Here is a 27,201-nt window from a genome sequence, read left to right on the forward strand (position 1 = left end):
ATTATCTTACAATGGGGATTGAGTCGATCGAAGGCAGTTACGTAACGAAATGTTGAAAACAGTGTGTGGCGTATACGTACGGCGCCTACAAGTGTACACTAGCTAGAAGGGCACAGTGTCCTAGATCCTCTCTTCTTCCAACTTAAACAGATCTTGCAGTATCTTTGCAAGATCTTGATGAGGACGAAAAGAGCAAGTTTAATAGTATAGTCATCTACTAGCTTTAATTCATCTATAGCCAGTCTAATAGCTCATTCGTACAATAGGTACATACTACACTATTAATATCTGGTCTCACCTGTTATACACACACTGCGTCTTGGAGTTCGTGCTACAGCTGGCTACAAATCTATAGCCCGCTGCTCTTCTCTCTTCTTATTTATCTTCTTAAAATATGTTTGAAGCTGGCTTATAACATGCTATTGTACCTGCTCTAAGCATGCATGGCGATGAATCGGAGACCAGGAATGCAAGCAAGCTAGCTAGACTTCGATCAGCTCAATTATATTGGCCGTACATATATGCAGACATCATCGTCGATATGGTGGTTACATTAATTTGTGCTGTTCTGCAGTTTGATCAAGACTTGGTTGACCCCGTTTTAAATGTGAAATTTTGTACGTCTGTGCCGAATTTTTTTAGATAATTTGCGCCTCAATGTACACTTGCTTCACAAATTCGAGTTAGTCTCTGTACTTTGGTGGCCAAATCCAGGGAATAGTGGCTGACTAATAAGTGTCTCTTCTTGAGTTCTTTCCTAGCATATACTCCAGATGATTTAATTAGGTTTAGCTCATGTTTTTTTAACTTTTAGTCTATGTTGCGATGCGCTTCAAATCTTTTTTTATACACATCTAACCAGTGGCGGAGCCAAGATAAAATTATAGTGGGGGCTTCTCAGCCTTTTGGGCCTTCTAACAATCTCAGACAAAATCTATTTTAGCCCTCTTCCAATAGATATATGGATTTAAATTTTAGGGGGGGTCTTAATAGGGGCTCTAATGATTCATTAGGGGGTAGGGGGGCCCCCCAGCCCCCACGCTGCCTCCGCCACTGCATCAATGCATATGTTTTATACCAAACTTTCAATAAAAAAAAGAAATAAAGTTTTTTTTTCTTCAAAATCCTCTGGAATACTTGTCTTGAAATCTTGGGCGCACTCCAGGAAAAAAGATGGAGTAGGACCAAATCAGTTCTTTTTACTCAAAACTTAATTTATGGCTATTTGATTGTCTCGAGATTTGGGCATACGAGAGCTTGCTTCGCTAGCCAGCTGGTATACAAAATACATATAGGTTACATTCTAATTACTATAGTTACATGTGAAAGCTTTAAAAAACTAACGGATATTGTATAGCTACTCTATTTGTAAGTTAAAGTGCCTTGGAGGTAAAGGTTGTTCAAAACTTAAAAAATATGCTCCCTTTGTTCTTAGCTTTTCTTTTTAAAAAAAGTCAAAGAAAATGATTTGTGTTTCCAGCCTCTATCGTTAGGCAATCAATTTAGTTCGGACTTTAATTTAAAATATTTAAAAGATATGAGGTTATGTGACAAGGGAAAGCATCCTATATGCACATAAGCTTTCTCATGTATATATCGTGCACATCAACTAATAAATATCATAAAACATTCTTAAAAAATATACATATACTTTCAATAGTACTATATATGCGTATAGTGTCACATCTTCAAATTCATTATACAGAGAAAGAAAGAATTCTGACATATTTATGGTCTTAAAACTGTCAAAATTCCTTTTTTAGGCTGGAATATAATGAACTTAAGGTTAAAACTTTACACATAGATGTAATACTATTGAAAGTATATACATATTTTTTTAATTTATTGTGATATTTGTTAGTTGCTATGCAATATGCATAAGAAACTTGTGTACACATAATACATATACTTCCATGTGACAAACCCCATCTCCCTTCAAAGAAATGAGTTGAACTAATAAAAAGACATCACATAAATTTCTATAACAGAAGTTTATAGGAACTAGCTACGTACACCACCTAAAGTAGGACGAAAGACTCTTGATCATAGATTTATTGCACCACTGCATAAAGTATCCTGCAACCCTGTAATAACACCATAGATCCAGAGTGAAACCAGGTAGAAGAAATGGATATAACATTTATTGTTGGATAGATCATTTTAGGATGCATGCAAAGTCGCTAATATACTGAATTTTTTTGAGAGATTTGAAAACAATGTTAGTAGATTTGTCAAAAAAAAAATCTTTGATTTACTTGTACTTTTATTTTTTTTTATGAATATATGAATAGGAAAACAATGAACCAATGATCAATCATTCTCGCTGGAAACCTTATATATGTTCTGAACAAGTAATGCAGAGTATGTAAGATAGGGAGAAACTATTGAAGCAATTACTTTTCTCTGCAGAGTATGTAAAAATGATTTTTGGCATCTACCATTCAGATCCACATGCAAGCCTGTGACTTGTAAATTAAAACGACTGAGGCGTTTTAAACTTAACTTCGCTCGATTTTTTAACTATACTTAATTGAGGACCTCCATTGTTGTGACACGTGTATAATTACACGTAGCCGTCCAATGTCGTCATTTGGGAGATTCGCTGAGGTATCGAAGTCTCTTGACTGGCTCCAAAGATACGCCTTCATCTGTATCTCCCATGATGACGAACTACTAAGAGATAATTAAGCTAGGCTAATCAGTGCCTACTAAATTTAATTGACGTCCTGGACAGTTACTAGGATTTTTCTTGCTGATATATATATGACCACGTTAACTTGGTCAGTTATATCACACTTCAACAGTAAAAATTTTCAAAAGAAAATGTCGCTCCTCGATCGTACGTACGTATAAATTTTGACTTTTTGACCAGTTTGTAACAAATTCCATAAAAATTCCACCAACATCCTCATCTTATGTGTTCTATCAATTTTTATTGTTAAAATTTATGTGTATTTATAAGGATGAGTATGTCCATACGCGTATGTTTATATGAATATCTACGTTTATACTATATTTTAAGAAAAATATCCCCCACAGTAAATTGATTTTTGCGAGGCCTCAACGAGTAGACTAAGAGCAGGTATAATAGCATGCTATAAACCAGCTATAAACATAATTTAAAGAGATAAAATAGGAGAGATAAGAGCGGCGGGCTACATATTTGTAGCCAGCAGCAGCACAGACTTCAAGACGTATGTGTGTATAACAGGTGGGATCAAATATTGATTGTGTTGTATATGTTTATACGTAACTATTGTATGAATTAGCTATTAAGTTGATTATAGATGATTTGAAGCCCACAGTTAGCTATACTATTAAACTTGCTCTAAGTGTTAGAGATTAATCAAGCAGATATGATGTTAATGAACTGATGCATGCAAAGCCAGACCGATCGATATCATATCGAAGGTCATGATCATCAATATATGATCCGAGGATTAAACACAAAACTCAAGATCTCATTAGGTACAAGGATCATGAGTGACATCGATCGATGAACCATCAGAAGAAGCCTTCTAGCTTGTTTGACACGGCCAATTTTAACTTCTCCAGATCTACGAAGATAATCGAAGATCTAATCGTGTACCGATTCTAATGGTTGACGATCTCTCATGCTGGGACTGTCTGACATACTATTATATAACGAACTCGATTATCATCTGGATTAATACGCGAGATTTCAGATCAGACCGAATCGCTCATGATGACGATGAGGAAATATTTTGCTTGACATGAATGGCACGAGTTTCTTCTGTGTTTTTATGACAGCTGGTTCAGAAATATTGACTTAAGTTGGGATCGTAGGAAGAAGTAGGCACAACGTTTTTCTGGTTGGATGGCACTGCCAGTCACAGCTGCGGCCACATTGTCCTAATCAATGTACTGGTCCTATGCTTTGCATCAATGTAGTCCATTTGTCATGCACACGTAAAAACAAAAATAATATTTTTCCCCGCAAATAATAATAATAATTTTGATTGCAAATAGTACTACGTCATATTCACAGTTAAATTTGACCTTGCATATTAATTTATGAAATATATATCATGTATTGATCTATATGTCAATTTTTGTTTTAGATTGTTTTAGCTTTTTTTACCCATGTAAAAATAAGATATCCCTCGAGGGATGAATAGATTTTCCGCCTGCATGACTACATTGCATTTTCATGGAAAGGGTGGTGATTGTCAATGTCATGGCAACTTGGGAGATATCTTCCATTGATCGTAAAGTTGACAATTGTTAGCAAGCAAATTTAGCTTCTTTCAATGAACTGGTACCCTCATGTATATGTATATATACCTGTTTGGCTGCCTTTTCTTCTAGATTACAACACTTTTGCCGGCCATTGCCTGCACAACAAGGTCAAAGGAGAAAGATGTATCAAATATTTGCAAGTTCGTAGGGTATGGGGAATATTTTAAAATTTTGAATGTTTCTAAATAAATTAATGATTACTCCTACTTACTAACTTCCTGCTATTTCTGAACGTTGGCACGCCAGTGTGAGTGACAATCACGACAATAATGCCGCGGCTATGATGGTTTGGCCACAAAACTGTGGGCAGCTCCCACCATGGCGAGGCAACATGGTGTGTATTTCAAAGTAATTTCGAAGTAAGTTTCGTGTGTGTGTTTTCTTTAAAAAGCTTAAAAAAATTCCTAAGCTATGTATGCACATGTATAGCTAGTTGATGCTACTTACTCTCTTCTCTTCTGGTGATACATATTTAGGCCCCCTTTGATTCGAAGGAAATTTATAGGAATTTTAAAGGATTTCATTCCTATAGGAATTTTTCCTATATATCCCTTTGAATCAAAGGAATGAATCCTATGGGATCCTATGAAATTCCTATGGAATGCCTCTTCCCATGCAAATTTTGGAGAAAATTTAACATGAGGTTCTACCTCATTTTAAGAATCCTTTGAGTCTTTCTCTCTCCTCAAATTCCTGTGTTTTTTCTACGGCTCAATCAAACGGTCATTCCTATGTTTTTCCTGTGTTTTGCAATTCTCTGTTTTACACTTGTATTCCTATTAAAATTCTATATTTTTCCTATTCCTCCGTTTTTTTCATTCATGTGATTAAAAGGGGCCCTAGCTTGTTTGTTTTGGAGGAAAAACAAAGGATCTAGATTCCTAAGGATTAATTCCTATGTCATTCGGTTTATATGATTGAAGTATAGGAAAACCAGTAGAAAATTTCCGTTCCTACAAATTGTATAGCGAAAACATAGGAATTTTTCCATCCACTGAAACCTGTTGGAAAAATTCTTATAGATTGATGTGTGCACATATTCCTATTTCTTCACGTTTGAATAGCAGGATTGAAAAAAAACGGAGTAATAGAAAAAACACATGATTCTGATAGGACTGCAAGTGTAAAACAGAAGATTGCAAAACACAGGAAAAACACATGAATGGCCGTTTGATTGGACCGCAGGAAAAACATAGGAATCAGATGAGAGAGATAAACTCAAAAGAAATTTACCAAGAGGTTAGAGTGGATGTTAAATTTCCTACGTTTTTCCTCTAGAATCATAGGAATAGGAAAGTTTCCTACGTTTTTCCTTTTCTCATCCCTACGAATCAAAGGCATAAATAGTGTAGAATTTCAATTCCTTTGTTTTTCCTTTATTTTTCCTCCAATTCAAAGGAGGCTTATTAACATTTAGGATGAGACTTAATCAAAATTCTTGGTCAAAAGAAACAGATTTGATCAAAATTTTGAACTTTGATTATCAATATATATAACTACTCAAATGCTTAGTTTAAAAATAAAAGAAATGGTACGTGTTGCCTCGGAAAGCATTGTTATCATATCATAAACTTATTAGATTTTATAAACTAATATAAAATTGATGATAGAAAATTTAAAAGCTTTAACCCAATAATATCCTAAATGTGAAATATTTATGACCAGAAGGAGTAATAGGGAACTCTTTTTTCATCAAATAGTGGGGGACATGTGTTTTACTCCTCCCTCGGTTATAACTATAAATATTTCTAGAATTCAAATTTTGTATCACAATACAAGCATTTGTGTGTGGATTCCCATGATTCTCATTACTTCAATGATTCGAAAATCAATCCAAGTATGAAGTATCTAAGCAATTCAAAATTCAAAAATTGGCAAATGAAGTAACTAAAAAGGAATCATTTGATCTAACCTCTGTTAAATAATTTAGAAATCCTTATATTTTGGAACGGATGGAGTACTAGAAAAGCATTAGCATTTCTTGTAGACGATGCATCTAGCATCTTATTTTCAAATTCGCATTCATTTCATTCATCCGTTGATGTCTTTCTCTATTATGTTTTTTTTATAAATAAAAAATATAATAGAGAAAAGGATCTGAGCTGAGCCCAACAAAATAAAAGAATCAGAGCTGAGCCCCAAAAAAATAGAAGATTCAGAGGATTAAAATTATTAAGAAGTTCGCAATCTTCACATCTCTATATGTGCGACTATCAGTTCATGTACTACTACTAATAAGTGAACTCATCACTTGCCAAAAAGAAAAGGTCAACTCGTCAGGTGTAGTGACATATATATGCAGGGACTAGCTAGTAACACGTTGTGCAGTGCAAATAAAGTACTGAAAATTAAGTTTTATGCACCGAATTTGACAAGTTAACTTAATTAACAAATCAACATTAATAGCCATGGTCAACAGCTGATGGAGCATCTCCAGTTCTCCACCGTGATTAATTGGCTCAACACAGAAAAAAGAACTGCATACTGTATTAACATAAGGGCGTTGGAAGATCATATTTTTCCAAGGAACACAATTTAGTTAAGTTTCAGTTTATAAGGCATTGACCGTAACCGTTCCAACTTCCATTTCTTGAGGAAATGACTTCTTCAAATAATAACTCAGGGGAGATGTACCACATCTATAAGTTACTTGTCCACAATTTATCCCCATATTTTATCACATCTTCCAATATTCAAGAGAAAAATATTTGATTACTTGTTCCTTGAGTTTTCCATAACATGTTTTTTTATGTTATTCAGAGATCAGAAAAATGTACCATTTATGCTATTGGTTAGAACTCATTAGGATGTAGTCAGTTAAAATGTCATAATTTTGAATTCAATCAATCATTGAGAAGAAGAAAATTAGTCCAATAAATCATATCCCAAAGTCTTGCTGAGTGCTGACACACCATAAACAAACTTATAACGATATAAAAAGAAAGAAGTATCTATACCTTGCTTTTTTTTATTTATCTATATTTCCAATTAAGATGAATAACATGTATAGCAGCACTAGGAAATTCGTAGTCAACCAGTGAAACGTCTGATAAACAATATGCCTGTATTATACTTTGTTAATCTCCAGCAGTTTGACTACATTTGAGATTATACTATGAATGAATAGTAAATAATTTCCTTACATATATAACTATATGATCCTTTTCTTCATCATGTTGGCAAATAAATGCTAATCTTTGTACAGAGGATATCATTTTCTTGTACCAATCAGATTATTTATCCCAGTCTAAATGAAGGGAAATAGGGCTTGAAAGTGTCAGATGGGCAGAACTCTTGGTTATGCATCTCTTGCAGAGACCAAGAGCCGGTCCTTCCATTATCTAGATAGATGTGCATAAGTGATAAGTCTAGTGTATTGACTAGAAAATTAGCGCGCCACATTATAGCCCATGTGTACTTGCTAAGTAGTTTCCAAAATTCATGTCTATAAAAGGTTGGTAAATGAAATATTCCATGGTGTTATTAACCGATGCAACAAGTTAAGCTAAATTAGCTTCCATGGCACTTATCCTAAAAAAAAGTAACTATTACCCTTTAAGAACAATCATCAAAAACTGGATAGAACCATAGATAAATATATATTTACATGAATTCACTAAGATAAAAAAGCCTGATACTACCACAGTTGTATACAGTCTTTTTTTTTTAAAGAATACAGTCGTTTCCGGTCTAGCTTCTAGCTACGGCACAAAGAAGAAACACAACAATGTAGTTACACAAAAAAATTTCAGAACCATAGTCTTTCACATATTTTAAATCCGGAGGTCATGATTTCGAGCACCTTGTAGGCGGCAACAATTTATATCTTTGGTATCTTGCATATCCCTAGAAATATAAGGAGGTGAACACAAATTAGTTGGACCTATACTGACTATAGAAGGAGATCAAGAGCAAGAGACAAGGTTAAGCCAGATTGTTCTGGTGGGCTAGTGGCACAGCAGCAAAAGCTATCAGAGACATGGCAGTAAAACTATGACTATTTTTAGATTGAAACAGCAGTTCCAGATCTAAAGGAAAACTATTGTTTGTCAATTGTTAGTTCTTATTATGGGTGCATTCAAATGATAATGGAACAACCTGTTGATAGGCCCATCAAAGTGATAACATCCACCCAACAGAACAAAACGAATGGGGGAGAGGGATACAGAGAAAAAAAATCTCTTTAGGAAATATTTTATCTTTATATATTTGTCAGATAATCGCAAAAATCCATGTTCAGATAACACTATATTTTTTTCCATATATAGAGAATGTGGATAGAAATATAACAAGCTCATGATGTATTAACTTAAGAATGTGGTCATCATGAACAGTTGCAATCGGTCGCAACTTCAAAATTTCTGAAGTAATACTCAGGACAATCCCTTGAATAGAACACTTGCAAGTTGCAATGAGCGCACTAACCAATTATGATGCAAATGTCAGTAAATTGCGCCACTTTTATAGATCATTTTCTTTTGTCAGGAGGAGAAGTACTCTCGAAATAAACTACTGAGCAGGATTGAGACCAAAGAAAAAACTATGTATCAATGCAGAATTATTTTCATGATTATAAATGTTATTAGAAAGGGTATTCAGAAGAAAAAATCAAACTTGAGTTTTGTCAAGAACCATTCCTGATTATGTTCTTCTAGCGCATTAATATTTCTTTTCCAATTATGCTAACTGTATATATACTAATAGCTCTAACTCATGTATAATTCGATTGCTGCTACGATGGAATCAGTAATACATAACTTAACTGATTAGTAATCCATATAAGAGTTTCATAACTTAGCATCAAATTCTGCAATTTCTAGTTGTGTGTTTCTCCTGGATTTCTGCAGAAGTAGTATAGTAGCAATAGAGCAATTAATACACTATCCAACAAAATAGTCCTAACTGTGCTATCAAATGCAACTCTAAGAAAGAACAAGATATATTCTTTCTTGGTCATTTCATCGAACACCATGAATGCACAGTTCGCACTACAAATCAGCAACCACACGTTCAGGAAAATAAATTGAACAAACATTACACTGTAGCTTGCTCACCACTGCCGGCCATGGCGACGACCGATAAGCGCGCTCTGCTGGCCGCCGAGAACGGCCATGGCGGCGGCGGTCCAGTCGCCGTGTCGTTCAACACCAATGCCATCGTCCTGCTCGCCCTCCTCGTTTGCGGCCTCGGTGCAGTCGCGCTCCACGTCGTCCTCCAGTGCGCGCTCCGCGTCACGCCGTAGGCTGGGATCCCTGTCGTTGGCTCGCCGGCGCCGTTACCGGGAGCGGGAGGCGTCGAGATGAGATCGATTGGAAGGGGAAGAGGCATGAGGTCGATCGACCCTTCAGGAGAGGACGAGAGGCTAACTTTTTTGCATTTTACTCCTTCGCTAGATCATATTTTACATTTTAGCCCTTCACGGGAAGAGCGTATGCACGAACCACGCAGCGCCACGTGGCCTCGCTAATCACACGCTAATCTGCATAGATTTCGATATATAGAGATAGAGATGGCTTGTCCGCTATTGATTAGCAAATATCATATGTATTTCCCATAGAATTGCACTTAATACTATTATATTATCACTTTCAGTACTAGGATTATTTTATATAACACACATGAAATACATTTCCTTGTCTTACTAAACTAACAGAGAAGAGGACATTGTAGTTCTAAAAAAAAAAGAGGACATTGTACCTGAAAATGGGCCTCCATACACTGTACATGAAAATGGGCCACCAAAATTCTGCTCGGCTTGCTACCTCACTATCTTCTGGAATGACCTGTAGCACTCAAAAGAAAACGGATAAAAAGGATATACATTAGCAACACAGCATTCAGCAATGCGGATTCTTGATATTTCAGTTTGATTCAAACAGCAAGCAAACACCCTACAGCTAAAACAGATATGACAAACAAAAGAAACATTACAGATTAGCAGAACTACATGCTTTTCAGCATCTTAAGCCTCCAAGCAGAAAAGGGTACTACAATGGTGTGGATATAAGATATTGTGAGCAAATTCAGAAGTCAGGAATTATATTATGGAACCAATACAAGATTACCAACCCTGATCAACAGAAGTTAACAGACCAACCCACTACATCCAAATCATACTAACAGCAAAACAACTTTATACAAGAAAAACCTTCAGATCATTTTTCTCCAGATAATGTGAGAAATTATAGTAGTAGTAGTATAGCATCCCAACAGGCTACCGGGTGTCAATACTGTCTGACTAAAATGCAGGCAACATTTACGCACCAAAACTGAAAACCATTTTCTCCAAAGGATGGAGGATGTATTATCAAAGGTATATGCATACAACATTTTTCATTATCGATATCAAAGAACATAATATGGTGATACAACTCAGAAGCTGCTACAAAAGTACATGCTCAGGACCTTATGCAACATTCTATGGTATTGGGGAAGTAATATATAATCTATAAGATTTGACCCAGCAGGCCTTTTCCATGCTTTCTCAAACTGCATGAATTGGGCTGTTGTTTCTCTTATTTAGGTCAGGTCCAGCCATTGGTGGGTTCACATGAAAAGCTGATTGTCTTGTATTTGTCGGTCCAGTAAGCTGAAGGGAAAGAGCAGAGGGTTCTATGGAGTTAGAGCTGCCGTCATCTATGGTAAGCTTGGACATGCCAACAACCTCATCAGCCTTATTGATCACCTCCTTTCCATTCACTGGAGTGGGCTTTAGGATTTCATGATTTGTGCCTGAATCACCCACATTAGCAACATTTGGAGGCCAAAGAGTTAGTGGAACAGGTATTAATGCCGGGTAGAATGTTGGCATTGTCAGAACAAATTTAGTCTTGAAAGGTGCAGCATGGTTCATCTCCAAGTCTAGTGCTGCTAGTGAAGGTTCTGTGAACTCAGATTCCTCATGCTTCCTTAGCTGCAAATCCGACAGGTGTCTAGCAAACTCAGGTTCCTTCTGTTTCACAAGATGTGATATTGGCAATTGATTTGAGCTTGTGGCTTCGTCTTGAGTACTATGGAGCATAAGCTGTTCTACGACCACTGGGGATTCGTCCATGGGCTGCAGGTTGAAGATGAAATTTGAACATAAGATGGTCGTGATATAGAAATATCAGGACACAATTTAACATATATGGAGATAATAGACACCTCCTGTCTCAAGCGAAAATTGCAAGCAAAAATTGCATACCATTTCTGGGACCATGTCAAACAAGCTTGACCTCCTCTTCCTTCTTGATGAGTTTGTCTGTCTAATGAAGTACTTTTGAGCATGGCTAGCCACCTGAGTTGGTGTCCTGGAAACAACAAAATTACGAGAGATCCCACGCCAGTCTCCTTTACCAAGTTTCTGCAGACCCATTAGAAACATTCTATGCTCTTCTTCAGTCCAAGGTGTACCTGAAGCACAACATCAGCCCTTGAGTTGAAACTGGACTGAAAAATCCCAGATGGTTTCTGTGAAAAAATAATCCACGACCCCATTTTTTTAGAGGAAAGATCATTATATTGATAGTGACCTGGCTTTTTCAGAGAGCCAACAGTAGTTCAACAAAGAGGTAAAACCAACTCACACACCGAGGGTTACACCCACTGGATCATTCCAGCTACGGAGTACATGACAAGCTCAGCCAAAAAACACACTGGAACTGCAGGGACCAGCACTGTAGCATACTCCCTCTAACACCAGAATACTCCCCATTCACTAGCATGTATTCATTACAACAAAGACAAAGCATCAGTCACTATTTTTGAGCTTGACTACAATCTCAAGCTTTGGGTTTCTTACTTTGTTTATATATAATAACCATCAACCTTGATGCATCTCAATCTAGTGAGTTTAATATTAGATCAGTAATGCTATTCTCTGTAGAATAATATGCATGAGTCTATAATTGATTCATCTGATTCCATCTCACAAACAATGGACACTCCAGAACCACAATAATAGCTTTGTAAAGAAGAAAGGGTAGATAAGTTTGCCTTCTATTCAGTACTACTCCCTCCGTTTCAAAATGTTTGACACCGTTGACTTTTTAGCACATGTTTGACCGTTCGTCTTATTCAAAAACTTTTGTGAAATATGTAAAATTATGTGCCTACATAAAAATATATTTAACAATGAATCAAATGATAGGAAAAGAATTAATAATTACTTAAATTTTTTGAATAAGACGAACGGTCAAACATGTGCTAAAAAGTCAACGGCGTCAAACATTTCGAAACGGAGGGAGTAACATAGTTGAATTCTGGGTATGCATAATCTAGAATCTCTGTTCACCAAGATCAACCGCTCAAGCAGCAGGCTTTTCCAGCACAAGAAAAATATGAAAGGGGAAAGGAAAATAACTTTGCCTCTCATCATTAATACGATTAAGCTCTGAAGCTGCCCAACTTGGATGTACATGCTGCAAGTCCTCCATAGAAAGTATGGATATAGACTAAATAATACAGCATAGCACTTGTGGTGGACACTCACGGTTCAAAGGCCTTTCAATTTTTAACCATGTAAAAAGAATGTCCAGAAAGCATGACAAATAACTATTGGCAAATTCATTACCATAAAGTTTTACAGCAGAATCAGCATGATGCTGTCATGTAGTAGGGACAGGTGCTTTTGTTTCAACTAAAGATGTTGCTCATACAAGGGAACTCCATTGTGAGTTCCCTTTTGAGATTTGTTCTTAATTCTTTTAGATAGATGGCTTCATCCCATAACCACTAGCGCCAGCTGATTCATAATAATCAAAACAGACTCAGGCTCTAGCTTGGTCTATAAGTAAACTAGGAATTGCCCCTACAGTTTCTTTGAAGCCAAGTGCCAGTAAAGTCTCTTCTACATGTACCAAAAAAATAGCATATCACTACCAAACCAAATACATTAAGAAAGTACATAGTGCACACCTAGGACTGGTCAAACCAACTGGAAACCAATGTGGCTAGATTCCATTAGGATCAGGTGATTAAATTATAGGTCAAAGAGACGTGGGGTCCTTAGCCCGGGCCAGTCAGTGTCCCTCTCGAAATGTGATCTATACAGGTCTTCTTGCGATGCACATGTGCACGTAACTTAATCAGATGGGAAAAGATATTTAGCTAGGTTGATTAGTGTCGGCCATTCTGGACGGTTCCTATAGATTGCATCTTCAGCAATGATAGCGGCTATACCTTGAGTCTAGCGAACAAAATAGGGAGGCGTGACTATTAAAACATGTCTCCGAAATATTGAATTCATTACAAGAAGATAGCTTGATCTTCTCTACAAAATTGTCAATCATTTGTTAATTTCTTGAATCAAATTGGGTCTTTAACTCTTTGATATCAAAAGGATACATCTTTTTGTTTCTGTTGATGATTTTCCTTATCTTTAATGTTGCTATCTTGGTTGCATAAAGGATCCGTGAAAGTAGAGGAACATACCACATACCGACAAATTAAAAGGAACAGTACATTATGCGATTCAACCACAAAATTTTGTTTTCCTTGCGCACAAGTTGCGATACCTGAAGCAATCGAACTAGAATATTTTATTTCACAAAAAGGAAACCCATATTTTTCCTTGTCTTGGCAGCAAGAAATGAAAATAGAAAAGATTCCTACCGCTCGCTGAGCCGAGCGTGCTCCATGAGGCGGTAGGTGCATGGAACGCGACGCGTTAATCAGAAGCAAACAAACGCAAAACGCAGCATTTCTACTTGCTCAGTTGATTCACCAAGCAGAAGAGTATGAACAGCGCGCAGCTGTACCTCTCGTCGCCGCATTTCATTTCACCGAGCACGCAGCTAGCATGGACAGGATGCAAGCTAGAGTGTATGTTTGAACGGAATTACAGAAGGAAGAAGAAAGAAGAAAAAAGGAATCTAACCTTTCTTCCGCTCGCCGCGGCCATTCGTCGAGCAGGAGGCGTGCGTGGGGTCGTCGGACGCGTACCCGGCCGCGCCCTCTCCCCCTCCTCCTCCTCCCCTTCCCGTTCCCGCCGGCGACGAACCCCCTGACCCACCGCCACTCCCGAGCGACGACGCGATGCAGCTCATGCTCGCGCTCTTCTTCATCGCCACCTCCGGCGGCGACGTGAGCCGCACGCCGAACAGCCTCACCCCGCCTCCGCCTCCACCGCCGCCGCGGGCGGGGCAGGTCCGCGCGTTGTGGCCGTTGTTGCTGCAGTGCGAGCACCGCCTCGTCATCGCACACGCACCGTGACACCACGAGATCACCAAAATGCGTCGCCTCGTCGACCCTCGCCGCCGCCGCCGCCGCTGCCGCGCGCGGTGGGTTTTCTCCTTCTCTATCTGTCTTGTTCTTTTCCGGGGAAGATGATATTTTTGGCCACTTAAGAAGAGCGGCGAGTTGAAGTGAAATGACGGAAAAGGACATGGGCTGCGGTAGTGGGGGCCGGGGGTATTTTGGGAATTGGCGGCTTAGCTGTGGCCACGAGATGGACAGGAAGCGACGGTGGCGAGCGTTTCACCGGCGAGTGAAGCGGAGGAGGCGGACACGTGGCGCCTCCCGCCGCCGCCTACGACAAAGTACGACGCTTAATTAACTACAGTAAAACTGCCTACGGCCCGTACTCGTAAACACAAGTTTGACTTCTTGTTTTTATAAAAATATTTATTGTAAAGTGATATATGTATACTTTTATAAAAGTATTTTTTAAGACAAATTTATTTATATATTTTTTACATTTTTAAACTCAATAATTTGAGAGTTATTCATGATTTATATTCCTAAAATTTAACTTAAACATTATCCTAAACGACTTCCTTTATAAGTATGGAGAGAGTACTTTCTTTGTAAAAAAAACTAACTTCTGAAAATGAGTCTGAAAAATTATTTATCTAAACTTATTCCTAAAATGTTATTTTTTTAATGAATGGTGCATTACTCTCTCTTAAAAAAATCCTAACTACGAATCTAGATAATATGTTAGATTCATAAATAAGATTAGTTTTTTTTTATGGAGGGGTAGGTAGCTAGCTTGATCACAATTAAAACGGTACTCCCTTTGGTTTTAAATTGGAGTACAAAATTTTTAAGCTTTGGCTAGTCTCTGTTTCTTAAACACTTTAATTAATATTGTACGTTTTAGTCCCTTCATCCCAAAACTCTCTCCATTTCTTTTTTATTTGGCATTGCTTAGTTAAAAAGGAATGAAGGGATATATGCATTTTTAGATTCTTAGCAAACAAAGTGTTCTAATCTCTACAGATAGAGCTAGCTACTTAATTCTTCATTTATAGTGAGCATGTTTCCCAAATTGCTAAGCAGTGCAATTTTTTAAAACTTTCTATGTGAAAGTTTTTTAAAAAATATAAATAAGTTAATTTGTAAGTTTGTAATAATTGATACTTAATTAATCATATCCTAATCACTCACTCACCTCGTTTTGTGTGCAAAGAAAACTCTGCAACCAAACACACCTTCGAACGAAGCCTAAGTTTAACAGAAGATAGTTTCTTTTAGTCATTTTAGTGGTAAAATTTTGAATTCTGAATAGCTTATGTTCCCTTTCCAAGCATCTCACTGGCTGAAAATGCATAAATTCCATGCATATATTGAAATCAATGTCCCAGAAAATGCTATATTATGATATAAATTTTAAATCTTAAACATACTTATATTTTAAAACATAGGGAATATCGTAAATATAATCAGAAAAAGATACTATATATACATACTAATTTATTCTTATAGAACTTTTACAAACACTAATGTGTATATAGTGTTGCAAGTACATCTAATTAAATTCTCTATAACTCTCATATTTTATATAGTAAAATTAAATGGTTGAGATTATTGTTTGGAAGAGTTCTTTTAGTTTCGTGTAGAAAACCATGACGACTTTCATTAATAGTAGTTTTGATACGATTAATATATAGTCAACCGTGACAAATACATATTAGGATATACTAGTAACAATTGTACAATGATTTTACATTTAATTAGCATATTGACTTCTTGATTTTAATTAACCGCGGCTGTTACTTGCTCCTGCATCTTCTTCTTCACCAAGACAACAACACACCTCTGAATTAATTATACAGTAGATTCTGCCATATTCACTGCATCTCGTTGTGTGATGAAGGTATCGCATGCATTGCATGGAGATCTCGGAATGAACGATGGCTAGCTAGCTACAACTCCAGCTTAATTAAGCCATTGACTTGATGATAGTTCATACCTAGGCATAGCAGCAGCAGCTTTTTTTTTCCTCTCCTTTTTCCCCTTTTTTTCTCGACGCCGTGAACGCACGTCTCTTATCTTGTCGTAGATAAAGAAGAAAAGAAGATCCATCTATCCATCCATGCTACGAAACAGAATTAGAAACGCGTCTCTCTCTCTCTGACTTCCTTGCTAGCTTCTCCTACCACTATGAACTATCCTATACGCTATAGCTACTATCAGATCTTCTATTCATGAAAGTCATATGATCTTTCTTTTTTAGTTTTTAGATATATTTATGAGAGTGTGATATTTTTTTATATATATAGATAATAATATGAGTGAGATTTTTGGATGTTTTCTCTTCTCCATCCATCTCTTCCATTGCATCCATGCATCCATGCCAACTAATTATACTCACTAGCTGCTAGCTATCTAGTTCCTGTCTACAGAAAAGAAAACCTTATCTTCCTCTCTCAGCAGCTTCGTAGCAAGCTCACAATTCATTCATTTTATGCATGCCATGGAATGTTCCAGAAACGTACGTGAACCTCATGGAAAATTACACGACCTGCTGTGCAGTCAATACGTATGTAATACACGCTCGTGCTATTACTTTAACTCACCGCTGGAATATTATTACAGGATTAAGGGAGCACATCATGTTCAACTTGCAGAAAAAAAAACTGACTTAATCGGCTCCACACACCCCAATTCTTCAGATAAAACAGGTATAAATTACCGATTTATCTCTCTGCGTGTGTACTGCAAATTCAGATATATAAGTGTTAGCTCAAGAGCATAAACATGTTCTTGCATACTTTTGACTCTGAATTATTTATTTTTCTTCAGATAAAAAGGGGGCAAGAAACTTTCGGTATCTGTCTGAAAGAGCTAGCTAGCTCCAAAGTCTCCAAAGTAGGTCAGGAACCTCTCTGCAACTTTGGAGCATCTAGGATAGCAACTCACTTGCTCACTCCAGACGTCCATGTCGTTTTCATAATCTTCTATCTTTTATTTTGGATCTCATGTATAATCTGAACTCTGTATGCACTACGCAAAGTGCCTGCATGCTGCGTCTGTCATTTATTTTATCTTATCTTCTCTGCACAGGTGTTCGTTCCTAGTTAAAATTGACAGTTTGCAAGCTAGTAGTAAACAAATGCTAATCATTGAGACGCAAAAAGGCTCAGATCGATATCGATCGAGCAAGTAGCTAGGGAATCGAGATTAATTACTGTTCTAAACTGCATCCGCTGTATCATTAGTGCGCTGCAGAATCTGATTTGCTGTCAGGAGCGTTCAGTTTACCGGTTTCAGACTTTCAGTGATTCTGCTTGTTATATTCTGGCTTAGAGGAGATGCTAAATCAAAAGGTTATTATATGTGCAGATTTTGTCTTCTAGTTCCAAGAATTGCCGAATAAGTAAACATAGTTTAATTAATGAGTGAACTGATTGATGGTTACCGAAAAGATTGGGATGCCAATTCGATCAACAGCTCGATCCCCTGTAGATACAGTTGCATCAAGCCGAATATATTACACGAACTGTTTTACAAAAGCTATAACATTCAGTGATATTTGTTCCATTAATTGTCAAAAGGAACATTGATTTGTCAAATCAAAAGGGGGGCATCAGTTCATCACTGAAGCATGCATGCCTTCACTTAAATTAGTTCTCATGTATATATTCAGTTCAGGAAGCCCATATGCATCTTTTCTTTATCCATGTGCAGGCCGGTTTAGCAAAGCAAACAACTAAAGCTGGGTCAGCTACTGGGCAAGTGTGGTCACGTGTTCTTTGCCTTATCAACTAAGGCATGGACTGATCAAACCCATGAAATGATAAAACGCATGTGCTTTTGCAGTCGCAGTGCCTGTTCTTTTCAGCTTTCAGTAATAGGAAAAAAAAAAGATGAGATTTGAAGGGAGAAACGTCCCTCCAAATATTTTTAAAAAGAAATTATAAGCGTATTGAGGATTGAACACAGGAGTTCAGAGTTGAAACCACACATGACACAATCGAGTGCATCTCTAGTAGTAGAAAAAATAAAAAAAAAATATGAAGGAAAGAGATGGAGAAAGTGGCGGTGTGTGTGTGCGATTGCTGGAGATTTCGGCCCAGGTTTAGCCCAATGATACAAGAGCGACCCAATTTGCCAAAATTATGAAGCCCACCTAGCTATATCCAGGTTTACAAAATGCGATAACCACGGTTATTATTACCGATGAAAATCAGCGAAATTCGATAAAAAATTGCCAACCATTTAAATTTTGATTTTACATCTTTCTGGGCTAACTGCCTGTCTACAGCTAGAAGACCTGCTTGGCCAGAAAATTGGCCACGGCGTCGAGGATGACGTAGGCACGACTGTGGTGTGGGATCGCTGTCATGAGCTGGGAAACTGTTTTAACAAAATAGCTCGAGTGGATGTACACCCATTTATTACATGTCATCTAAATTGTTATGAAAAAATAAAAAAAATATGAACAAGATAGATCAATATGTAATATATCAATGCACAAATATGCAAGTTAAAATTCAACTTCTACAAATTGTAACAAAAATAACAAACAAAACTCAAATTACTATATGTATATTTGCAATTAAATTTGTTATTTTTGTTACAACTTGTAGAAGTTGAATTTGAACTTGTATATTTGTGAAGTGATATATTACATATTGATCAATGTTTTTGAAAAATTTTCGTAATTATCTAGTTGACATGCAATAAACGGGTGAACGTCCACTCGAAGTAGAATCCATCTCCGTCGTGAGCTCTCCCTACTTGCTGTACTTGAGGCTGAAAGCCGTCAGGGGATGACATAGGGGCCCCACACTATTTTTTTAATTTATGTGATGAGTGGTTTGCCATGTGGACTCAACGAAAACCGTCTAAAAAGCAATTGAGGGAGACGTTTGAAAAGGTTTTAATAGTTAGTGGGGTGAGGATATCCGGTTTTTAGAGTTAAAAGGATAACAGTAAGATTTTGGCATTCTAACCTATATTGAGGGACTCAGGTTGAACTTTTTGCAAGCCGAATCGATTTGATAGATCGAGTCCGAATTGTAGCGGATTCTCAAGGCCCGCAACCATACTAGCCCACTAGTCCGAGTTGCTAGAATTTGTTGACTTATCAGGCCCAGTAGAATCTGGAGATTTCAACACGAGCTAAGCCCAAAATATTGCGGCCCAAATCTTTCAGCTCGATGGACTGGCCCCAAATGGAAAACGTCCACTTTGACTCCCTTAAAAGTAGGCCGAATCTAATTCATACCCCTCAATTTTTAAACAATTCCCGAACTATTGAAACCAGTGCAATTTGGCTCTCTTAGCGGTTTTGAAGGGTAGTTTTGCTGATGTGACGCTAATGTGGTGGTGTTGACCTAGTCTTTATCCCATGTGGCGCCTATGTGACAATAAAATTAAAAAAAATCGGAGAGACCCATTTGTCATTCAAATAAAAAACTATTGTGGAGCCCACCTATCTTCCTTTCTCTCTCCAACCTTTCTTCCTCCTCCCTCTCTCTCTCCCTTGCCTCTCTCTTTTCTTTCCTCTTCCGTGGTGACGGCGGCGAGCGGCGCTACCCCTGCAGAGACAGCGGGAAATGGCTGGTCGGGGGGCGGAGGTGGCTGGCGTTCGGGGGCGTCAGTGCCGTCCGATTTTCCGTCGGATAGCTTCGACGACCGGCGGCAGAAGCAGGTGTTCGTCCGTGGCCGGATGCCCAGCGCGGCCGCCGTCGCCGGGTACGTGGTCCTGTCGGTCATGTCCACCATTGTTGTACCGCGCCTCTACACTGAGCTGAAGTGCCACCACGTCGCCGTCGCCTGCATCGTCGCGCTGGTGCTCGCCTTCTGCAACACGTACGTCACCAGCGTCATCGACGTGAACATCGCGACCACCTTCGGCAAGGTGGTGGTCCTCGCATTCGGCTCGTGGGTGGGGCTCAAGGACAGCGGCGTGGTCACCGTGCTCGCCGCCTACGGCGTCATCGTGGCGACCGTCTCCACCGCCTCCGACCTCACCCAGGCCTTCAGGACGGGCTACCTCACCCTCACCTCGCTGCGCGCCACCTTCCTCAGCCAGGCCGCCGGCATGCCGCTCGGCTGAGTCATCAATCACGTCATCTTCTGGGTGTTCCACAACGGCGGCGGCGCGTGAGCGTAACGACGTCAGGAAATTGCTCCCGGATTTGGAGCGGATTCTTGCCTTGTAGGAAGATCCTAACCTATCATATCTTATTCTACCCGAGCTTTGCGAGCGTTTCCTGAAATCTTCCTGTGCATCTTCAAGAAGTCATTTATCTCTTTCCCTAAAACGCATTCGGTTCCAAATTAAGGCTGACTTGTATAAACGCTACTATTAGCCCGTAATAACACGGTAATTCTTGTTTGGTTCAAAATCTTGGGTAATGAGTAGTAGCAAGCTCGCCATCACGAGGAGACGTCCGCGGGACTCCACCAGGTAGCGGACAACTCGGATACTGCTCGCCTCGCCGGCAAAACGGGTCCACCTCGACCTCGCCGTCCCCGGCCATCTTCCCCGCACCCCCGCGCCGTCCTTGGCCTCCTCCTGCAGCCGCACCCGTAGTCCCGCCCGCCGCCGCCGCCACGAATAGGAAAGAAAAGAGAGAGACAAGGGAGAGAGAGGGAGGAGGAAGAAGGGTTGGAGAGAGAAAGGATGATAGGTGGGCTCAACAATATTTTTTTATTTGAATGATAAGTGGGTCTCTCATATTTTTTTTAATTTTAATGCCACGTAGGCGTCACATGGAATGAAGACCAGGTCAGCCCCACCACATCAGCGCCACGTCAGTAAGATCACTCTTCAAAACTGCTGAGGGAGTCAAATTGTATTGGTTTTAATAGTTAGGGAAGTTGTCTTATCTGATTTTCTGGTTGAGGGGTACGAATTAGATTTAGGCTATTTTTAAGAGAGTCAAAGTGAACTTTTTCCCCTCCAAATTGCATCTGTTTTTAGGTGGGCTAGCTACTCGTCTGAATCATGGATGCTAAAGATTAGCAGAGGGATCAAGCACACTAATCACGTTCATTTGTGTCGGAAGACACGACAAATCAATTTTTGTTGATTGTTATTATCCATCGCCACGTGCAGAGTGACGTAACGTGAATGCACAGGAGACGAGTGTTTGGCGTAGCAGGATGTGATTAGTTAGTTAGCAGTCGGGATTGTCTACAGTACTGCTAATATAATAGCAAACACTAATATATAAATTCGAATTCATATGTCAACCACTGTTATCGCGTCAGCAATATTGCGTAGGATTTGCATCCTTTAGTTGGTGATGAACAAGCCTCAGGTACACCCTGGACCCTAGAGTATTTGGTACTACAAGCAGATGCAGTTTTCGTTTCTTATTTTTGCAAAGTCGGAAAAAGGAGGAGAGTACTTTTGGGGTTACAAGTCAACATGAGTCAACACTACTAGAGACTGCGCACATGACAAAGGTGACAGATAAGAGAGAACAAAGAACAAAGAAAGTTCCCCTGCCCATCCATAGTTGATCAGATTCGGACGTGACACTAAAATTCACAAGAAGAAAAGAAATCTATAAAGTTCTTAATAAGTACTGCTAGTATTCTCTCTATTTTATAATATACATATATTATAAATCGTTTGTCTTTTTCCTATTAAAACTTTGTTAAGTTTAATAATGCTTTTTTAAAATATATTTTAATAATATGTTTGTTTTGGGTTGAAAATACTATTTATTTTTCGATAACTTGATCAAACTTAAAAAACATTTTATTAGCAAAAAGAAATAAAATAATTTATAATATAAAACAGAGGGATCAATAAAGAAAAAGAAAAACACAAATATCAATGAAATAACCAAAAAGAAAATCCAGAAAGGGGAGGAATTTTTCTTGGCCCAAACACCCTGACCGTCCGAGGCCACCAAGAAAGAAAGAGAGAGATCCCTTTTTTCTTTGCGCTTTTGCAAACCCTTTTCCAATTCTTCTTCTTTGCGCCTCTCCAACCTTCCTCCGTATATATCAATCATCGTCCAACTCCAGCTCCCAACTCCCTTCCCTCTCTTCTCCTCTCCTCTCCTCATCCGGAGACGCCACGCCGACACGCAGCTGCGTGTGCGAGGAGGAAGAAACCCAGAGGAGCAGCAGAAGCGAAGCAGGAAGGAAGCAGGGGAGAGGGAATCCAAGGTGAGGGAGGGAGAGCATGGAGTGCTCCATCTCGAGGACGAATCTGAATTGCATCAGCCTGGGTGACCCGGACACCAAGAAATCGGTCGCGCTCCTCAAGCAGGTCTTCTTCCCTTCTTGGAATTCGCGATTTTCTTTAGGCTGTACTACTACTCTGGATGGATGGATGGATGGATTGTCTTGACACTCTGGATAGGATAGCAGAAAGCCTGGAGCTTTCTTCGTTGAGAATTACGATCATCGCTAAATTTCCCATCTTTGTGTTACTGCTATCCTAGTTTCTTATCTGTACCTGTCCAGGGTTGTTTTTCCACCTCCATAAAACGTTCTTCGATTTTGTTTTTCTAATAACAAGAAGGTACTCTAGCATCTAGGAATCTGCGTGTTACAACCGTTTCTTTTTTCTTTTTGGGGTCCATGTAGCAGTTCATTGGGTTGGTCCGTAGAAGTAGATTTCTGGATTTCAGCTATGTGCATCGGTTCAACAAAGAAAACGTGTCCTTTGTTATTGTTTACTCTGCTTGGTTTAGTAGAGTTATTTGCACTGATTTGTGCTACCCTTTGTCAACTGTTGCTTTGGCCTGGATGCTAATACCTCGTCCTTAGCATGATTGCACCTTAAATTAAGGATTAGTAGTACTAAAGATTTGCTGAGGTGAGATGAGAGTGACATGCCATGGCCTGCCTCTCTGATCTACTATCCAACTGCCATGGAAGCACCACTGAAGACTGGCTTCTCCGACCTTCCACCCGATCCTGGGCGATCCCGGATCGAGCCGGATATTGCCTGGAGGCCCTTCTCCCTATGTTTGACTCATCCTAGATGGGTTCACACTTGTCGATTCCGGTCAAAGAAAAAAGCTTTTTCACGGTCCCATCACACCAATCTACGCAACTTGCAGTCGTCGAGCTTGGATGGACCATGTTCGGTGCTACTTGTTTGGTGTGGTCATATCATTACCTGGATTTGTACTACATTCATTTTCGATCACAATTCCCCACTGTGCAAATTTGACCTCAGTTTCTGTTACATATGCCCAGTTTTAGAAGAATATCAAAGTACAACGCGTTGCGTGGAATTATTCTAGCTGTACCATTACATTAGTTATCTCATCTATTAGTCGGTTAATCTGTGCCATTTGTCTAAACTATTAATGTTCATCTTACCTATAGGAACTGAATGAGAATAAGATGGCACTTTGCAGTCATATGCATAAACTTCTAACATCATAGTATTATATTCCTAGTTCTACTAAAACTGTCCAAGGACTACCATTTGTGCCTTGAGAAACATTTTACAAGGTTAGAAGCTGATATAGCTAAGTTTTCTATTATCATCAGATGAAAAATATAGCAACTGAATTACATGTTCTATCAGTGCTGTAAGTGGGTCATTAGGCATGTCTTTGATGTGAACTTTCAGACTTCATTGTCACTGTGCTCTGCTGGTTCTATGTATTTTAATAGTTTTTAACCATATTTTTTCCTAAACAAATGTTTCATCCTTCTTCATAGGCATGTCTGGATTCAGGCTTCTTCTATGTGGTGGATCATGGAATAAGCCAGGAGTTAATGGATGATGTTTTTGCCCAGAGCAAGAAATTCTTTGACCTTCCCATCAATGAGAAAATGGAGCTTCTCCGGGATGAGAAGAATCGAGGCTATACACCCATGCTAGATGAGATTCTTGATCCAGAAAATCAAGTGAATGGTAATAATATTTAACTCCTGCATGTGTTGTTTATTATTAAAATTGCATGTCATGATGTACTGACATACTCTTGGTTTTGAGATTATTAGCAAGCTATTAAAATTGGTAGCAACAGTACCTCCCAAAGAACAGTTGATAAAAAAAATGTTATGCATAGACAGCTGCCTTGAGTAAACCTCATTTCATTTTCTACAGTTTTGTAGTTTTTCCTGCTCCAGGTTTCATACTATTCATACTTGTGCATTTTCAGGTGACTACAAGGAAGGGTATTATATAGGTATTGAGGTACCAGAAGATGATCCACAAGCAAACAGACCATTCTATGGTCCAAATCAGTGGCCATCCGATGGTGAGTTGTCTTTCTTCTGTTATTAGAAAAAAGAAAAGATCTCTTCCAAAACTGAATGCTAATGAATAAAATACACACTGTCTAAGTTATTCCATCTATACTATGCTGTTATGAACAACAGTGCAGTGAACAATATATACATGGCGAACTTCACCAGCTCAACTATTATACTCACTTCGTTACAAAATATAAGGTATTTTGATTGGATGGGACACATCTTATATCCAGATTTGTAGTACCAAGATATCTCTCATCCAACCAAAATACCTTATATTTTGGGATGAAGTGAGTATGTTGGTGTGGCAGTAAATCCACCGAATAAGCTTAGCATCCATTAGAAGTACTAACCCTTTGATCTACAATTCTTATACTTTGGTACTTGATAGGAAGGAAAGTTCCTCGGAATTGCATGGTTTTATTTACTTATTTTGCAAAATTTTCCCTTGCATTATTTCAGAAGTATTGCCAAGATGGAGGAAGGTGATGGAGCAGTATCATAGCGAGGCCCTGTAAGTTTTGGACATGCTGAACACACAATCAAATTACACTTTGCTATATATGGATCAGTTCAACAATTAATATTGTCAAGTGATCAGTGATGATCAATTAGGTTTAAATACTTATCAACTAGCCGTTCTCTAAACCTGACTTTGCAGCAAGTTTTGGTGATGCTCTTTTTGTATGATTTATTACTGTAATGATTTGATTTGCATTCTAATGAATTCAGGAGGGTGGCAAAATCAATTGCAAGGATTATTGCCCTTGCTCTAAACCTAGAAGAGGACTTCTTTGATAAACCAGAAATGCTTGGCGAGCCTATAGCCACATTAAGGCTCCTGCATTATGAAGGTGGACAAAAAACAGGTCATGCATTCTTGCCGTTCAGTATTTTATTACACAAGAAACATAACGAATTCTGTCGTTTGATGTTCCTTTTTTCATCAGGTAAAGTATCAAATCCTGCAAAGGGAGTTTTTGGAGCAGGTGCCCATTCTGATTATGGCCTAATCACTCTACTGGCAACCGATGATGTAGTTGGTCTCCAAGTAAATGCATCTTGAATCGACACCTTATCAAATGTTTCATTGATTTTCGTGACTTCTAATAAAATGGTAGTTTTCCATCTGAATTATGCAGATATGCAAGGACAGGAATGCTCAGCCTCAAGTATGGGAATATGTAGCTCCTGTAAAAGGGTGAGCTTGCTAATCTAATCACTTAGCAATATTTATGCCAAATTCTGATTTCTGTGTTGGCAGTATAAAATTGGGATGTATCAATCATAAGGTATTCTACGGCCTATGCCAACTGTTAGTGAAGATCCTTACATGTTTTCCCTCTATTTCCCAGAGGTTTTATTGTCAATCTTGGCGATATGCTCGAACGGTGGAGTAACTGTATTTTCAGGTTGGCCAAACCATCCCTTAAAGCATGTTCTTTGGAGTCATTGTTTTTCTTTAGGAGAACCATCTTGGTGTCATTGTTTTTTTTACTAACTGTTACTGTTCTTTATTATAATACGGCTGTCTGCATACCTGTAGGTCAACCTTACATCGAGTGGTCTTAGATGGACGAGAACGTCATTCTGTAAGTTTCTTCTCATACATAAATCTTCATACAAGATGAGCTAACTTGTTAACGGCGCTGCAAGCCTCTACAAATCTTACAAATAAATCGAATGGCTTTAATTACTCCTTTTCCAATTCTTCAAACAGATTGCGTTCTTTGTGGAACCAAGCCACGATTGCGTAGTCGAGTGCCTGCCAACCTGCAAATCTGAATCAAATCCTCCAAAGTAAGGACACATTCCCTTTGATGATCACAATTCAGCCCATGTCCATAACCATTGTTCATCTTCACCGGGGCGAGAAACATAATGTGTTCCATTGTCCAACCAGGTTCCCTCCGATCACTTGCTCGGCATACCTATCGCAGCGGTACGAGGATACGCATGCCGATCTGACCGCTTACAGCAGCAACAAGGCCTAGAAGGCCAAGCGCCATTTTGATCTCATCCAAGCTCTCAGCTGTACTTAAGATGTACAACCTGCAATAATAATCCCTTAGGATGGATTGATGGTGTTCTATACTAATTAAATTAATCCCAGTGTACCTGTAACCCCAGTCTCATAGTGATATAGTAGTATACTAGTGATAGTACATTGTTCATGAAGTGAGGAGTGAGCAGTGGCATCTGTTTTTGTACTACCATATGTGTGGGTGAGCTCCAGGGCTCATGCTTTTCGCTGTCGATTTCCCATCTGCTTTGGGGCAGATATAGCTTTCGAGTTGGATGTGTGGATAATTCTGGTGTCTGCATCTGTTTTTTGGATGGTTGGTAGGTTGGTCCGGTCCCCGTTTGTGGTTGTGGCCGGGATATGCGTCGTGAACGCGTGGCTGCGTCTCACGCCAGGAACTGTGCGAAATGCGTAGCGTCACGGTGTCATGAGGCGTCGAGATCTGGGTAGGAATCTGCCCTTTCTTTTGGATCAATAATTTCCAGTTGCACGCTATTGAGCTTGTGGTGTGTGCGAGAGTA

At 38.9% G+C, this 27,201-nt stretch overlaps 3 protein-coding genes and 1 long non-coding RNA gene across 7 annotated transcripts; 2 read left to right on the top strand and 2 right to left on the bottom strand.

The window, feature by feature from the left end:
• Positions 1-1,915: 1,915 nt before the first annotated feature.
• Positions 1,916-9,653, bottom strand: LOC127756939 (uncharacterized). 2 transcript variants are annotated; one of them, XM_052282326.1, is made up of 3 exons: positions 9,315-9,651; positions 4,306-4,355; positions 1,916-2,084 (listed from the first exon to the last, which is right to left on the bottom strand). In XM_052282326.1, the coding sequence occupies exons 1-3, from the start codon at positions 9,586-9,588 to the stop codon at positions 2,052-2,054; spliced, it is 357 nt and encodes a 118-aa protein (XP_052138286.1). In that variant the 5' UTR covers positions 9,589-9,651; the 3' UTR covers positions 1,916-2,051. The 2 variants fall into 2 exon arrangements, 1 of the variants encoding a protein (XP_052138286.1); XR_008013336.1 differs by lacking the exons at positions 1,916-2,084; positions 4,306-4,355 and adding an exon at positions 7,534-8,106 and having other exon boundaries at positions 9,315-9,653.
• An 877-nt stretch (positions 9,654-10,530) lies between these two features.
• LOC127767435 (transcription factor MYBS3-like) lies at positions 10,531-14,552 on the bottom strand. Its single transcript, XM_052292795.1, has 3 exons — positions 14,120-14,552; positions 11,447-11,655; positions 10,531-11,317 (listed from the first exon to the last, which is right to left on the bottom strand). The coding sequence occupies exons 1-3, from the start codon at positions 14,436-14,438 to the stop codon at positions 10,745-10,747; spliced, it is 1,101 nt and encodes a 366-aa protein (XP_052148755.1). The 5' UTR covers positions 14,439-14,552; the 3' UTR covers positions 10,531-10,744.
• A 2,246-nt stretch (positions 14,553-16,798) lies between these two features.
• Positions 16,799-17,942, top strand: LOC127762790 (uncharacterized). The gene is made up of 3 exons (XR_008015665.1): positions 16,799-16,957; positions 17,062-17,147; positions 17,269-17,942. It is a non-coding gene; the product is annotated as an uncharacterized LOC127762790 (long non-coding RNA).
• Positions 17,943-22,369: 4,427 nt separating this feature from the next.
• Positions 22,370-27,058, top strand: LOC127772271 (2-oxoglutarate-Fe(II) type oxidoreductase hxnY). Of its 3 annotated transcripts, none has more exons than XM_052298303.1 (11): positions 22,372-22,705; positions 24,118-24,313; positions 24,564-24,662; positions 25,120-25,171; positions 25,390-25,526; positions 25,608-25,708; positions 25,800-25,858; positions 26,013-26,069; positions 26,204-26,249; positions 26,378-26,457; positions 26,561-27,058. In XM_052298303.1, the coding sequence occupies exons 1-11, from the start codon at positions 22,619-22,621 to the stop codon at positions 26,649-26,651; spliced, it is 1,005 nt and encodes a 334-aa protein (XP_052154263.1). In that variant the 5' UTR covers positions 22,372-22,618; the 3' UTR covers positions 26,652-27,058. The 3 variants fall into 3 exon arrangements, with proteins under 3 accessions (XP_052154254.1, XP_052154263.1, XP_052154271.1); XM_052298311.1 differs by having other exon boundaries at positions 25,390-25,511; XM_052298294.1 differs by having other exon boundaries at positions 22,370-22,705; positions 25,390-25,708.
• The last annotated feature ends 143 nt before the right edge of the window (positions 27,059-27,201 follow it).

This window comes from Oryza glaberrima, chromosome 1 (assembly GCF_000147395.1).
Source record: "Oryza glaberrima chromosome 1, OglaRS2, whole genome shotgun sequence".
Taxonomy (NCBI): domain Eukaryota; kingdom Viridiplantae; phylum Streptophyta; class Magnoliopsida; order Poales; family Poaceae; genus Oryza; species Oryza glaberrima.

Coding starts and splice junctions, on each gene's coding strand:
- LOC127767435 (XM_052292795.1), bottom strand. CDS start 14,438: ATGACGAGGCGGTGCTCGCACTGCAGCAACAACGGCCACAACGCGCGG. Junction 11,656..14,119: donor CCGCGGCGAGCGGAAGAAAG/GTTAGATTCCTT, acceptor GTTGTGCTTCAG/GTACACCTTGGACTGAAGAA. Junction 11,318..11,446: donor TTGACATGGTCCCAGAAATG/GTATGCAATTTT, acceptor TTCAACCTGCAG/CCCATGGACGAATCCCCAGT.
- LOC127756939 (XM_052282326.1), bottom strand. CDS start 9,588: ATGCCTCTTCCCCTTCCAATCGATCTCATCTCGACGCCTCCCGCTCCC. Junction 4,356..9,314: donor CGTCGCCATGGCCGGCAGTG/GTGAGCAAGCTA, acceptor CTTGTTGTGCAG/GCAATGGCCGGCAAAAGTGT. Junction 2,085..4,305: donor AAGAAAAGGCAGCCAAACAG/GTATATATACAT, acceptor GTGTTATTACAG/GGTTGCAGGATACTTTATGC.
- LOC127772271 (XM_052298294.1), top strand. CDS start 22,619: ATGGAGTGCTCCATCTCGAGGACGAATCTGAATTGCATCAGCCTGGGT. Junction 25,709..25,799: donor ATGATGTAGTTGGTCTCCAA/GTAAATGCATCT, acceptor TGAATTATGCAG/ATATGCAAGGACAGGAATGC. Junction 26,250..26,377: donor ATGGACGAGAACGTCATTCT/GTAAGTTTCTTC, acceptor TTCTTCAAACAG/ATTGCGTTCTTTGTGGAACC.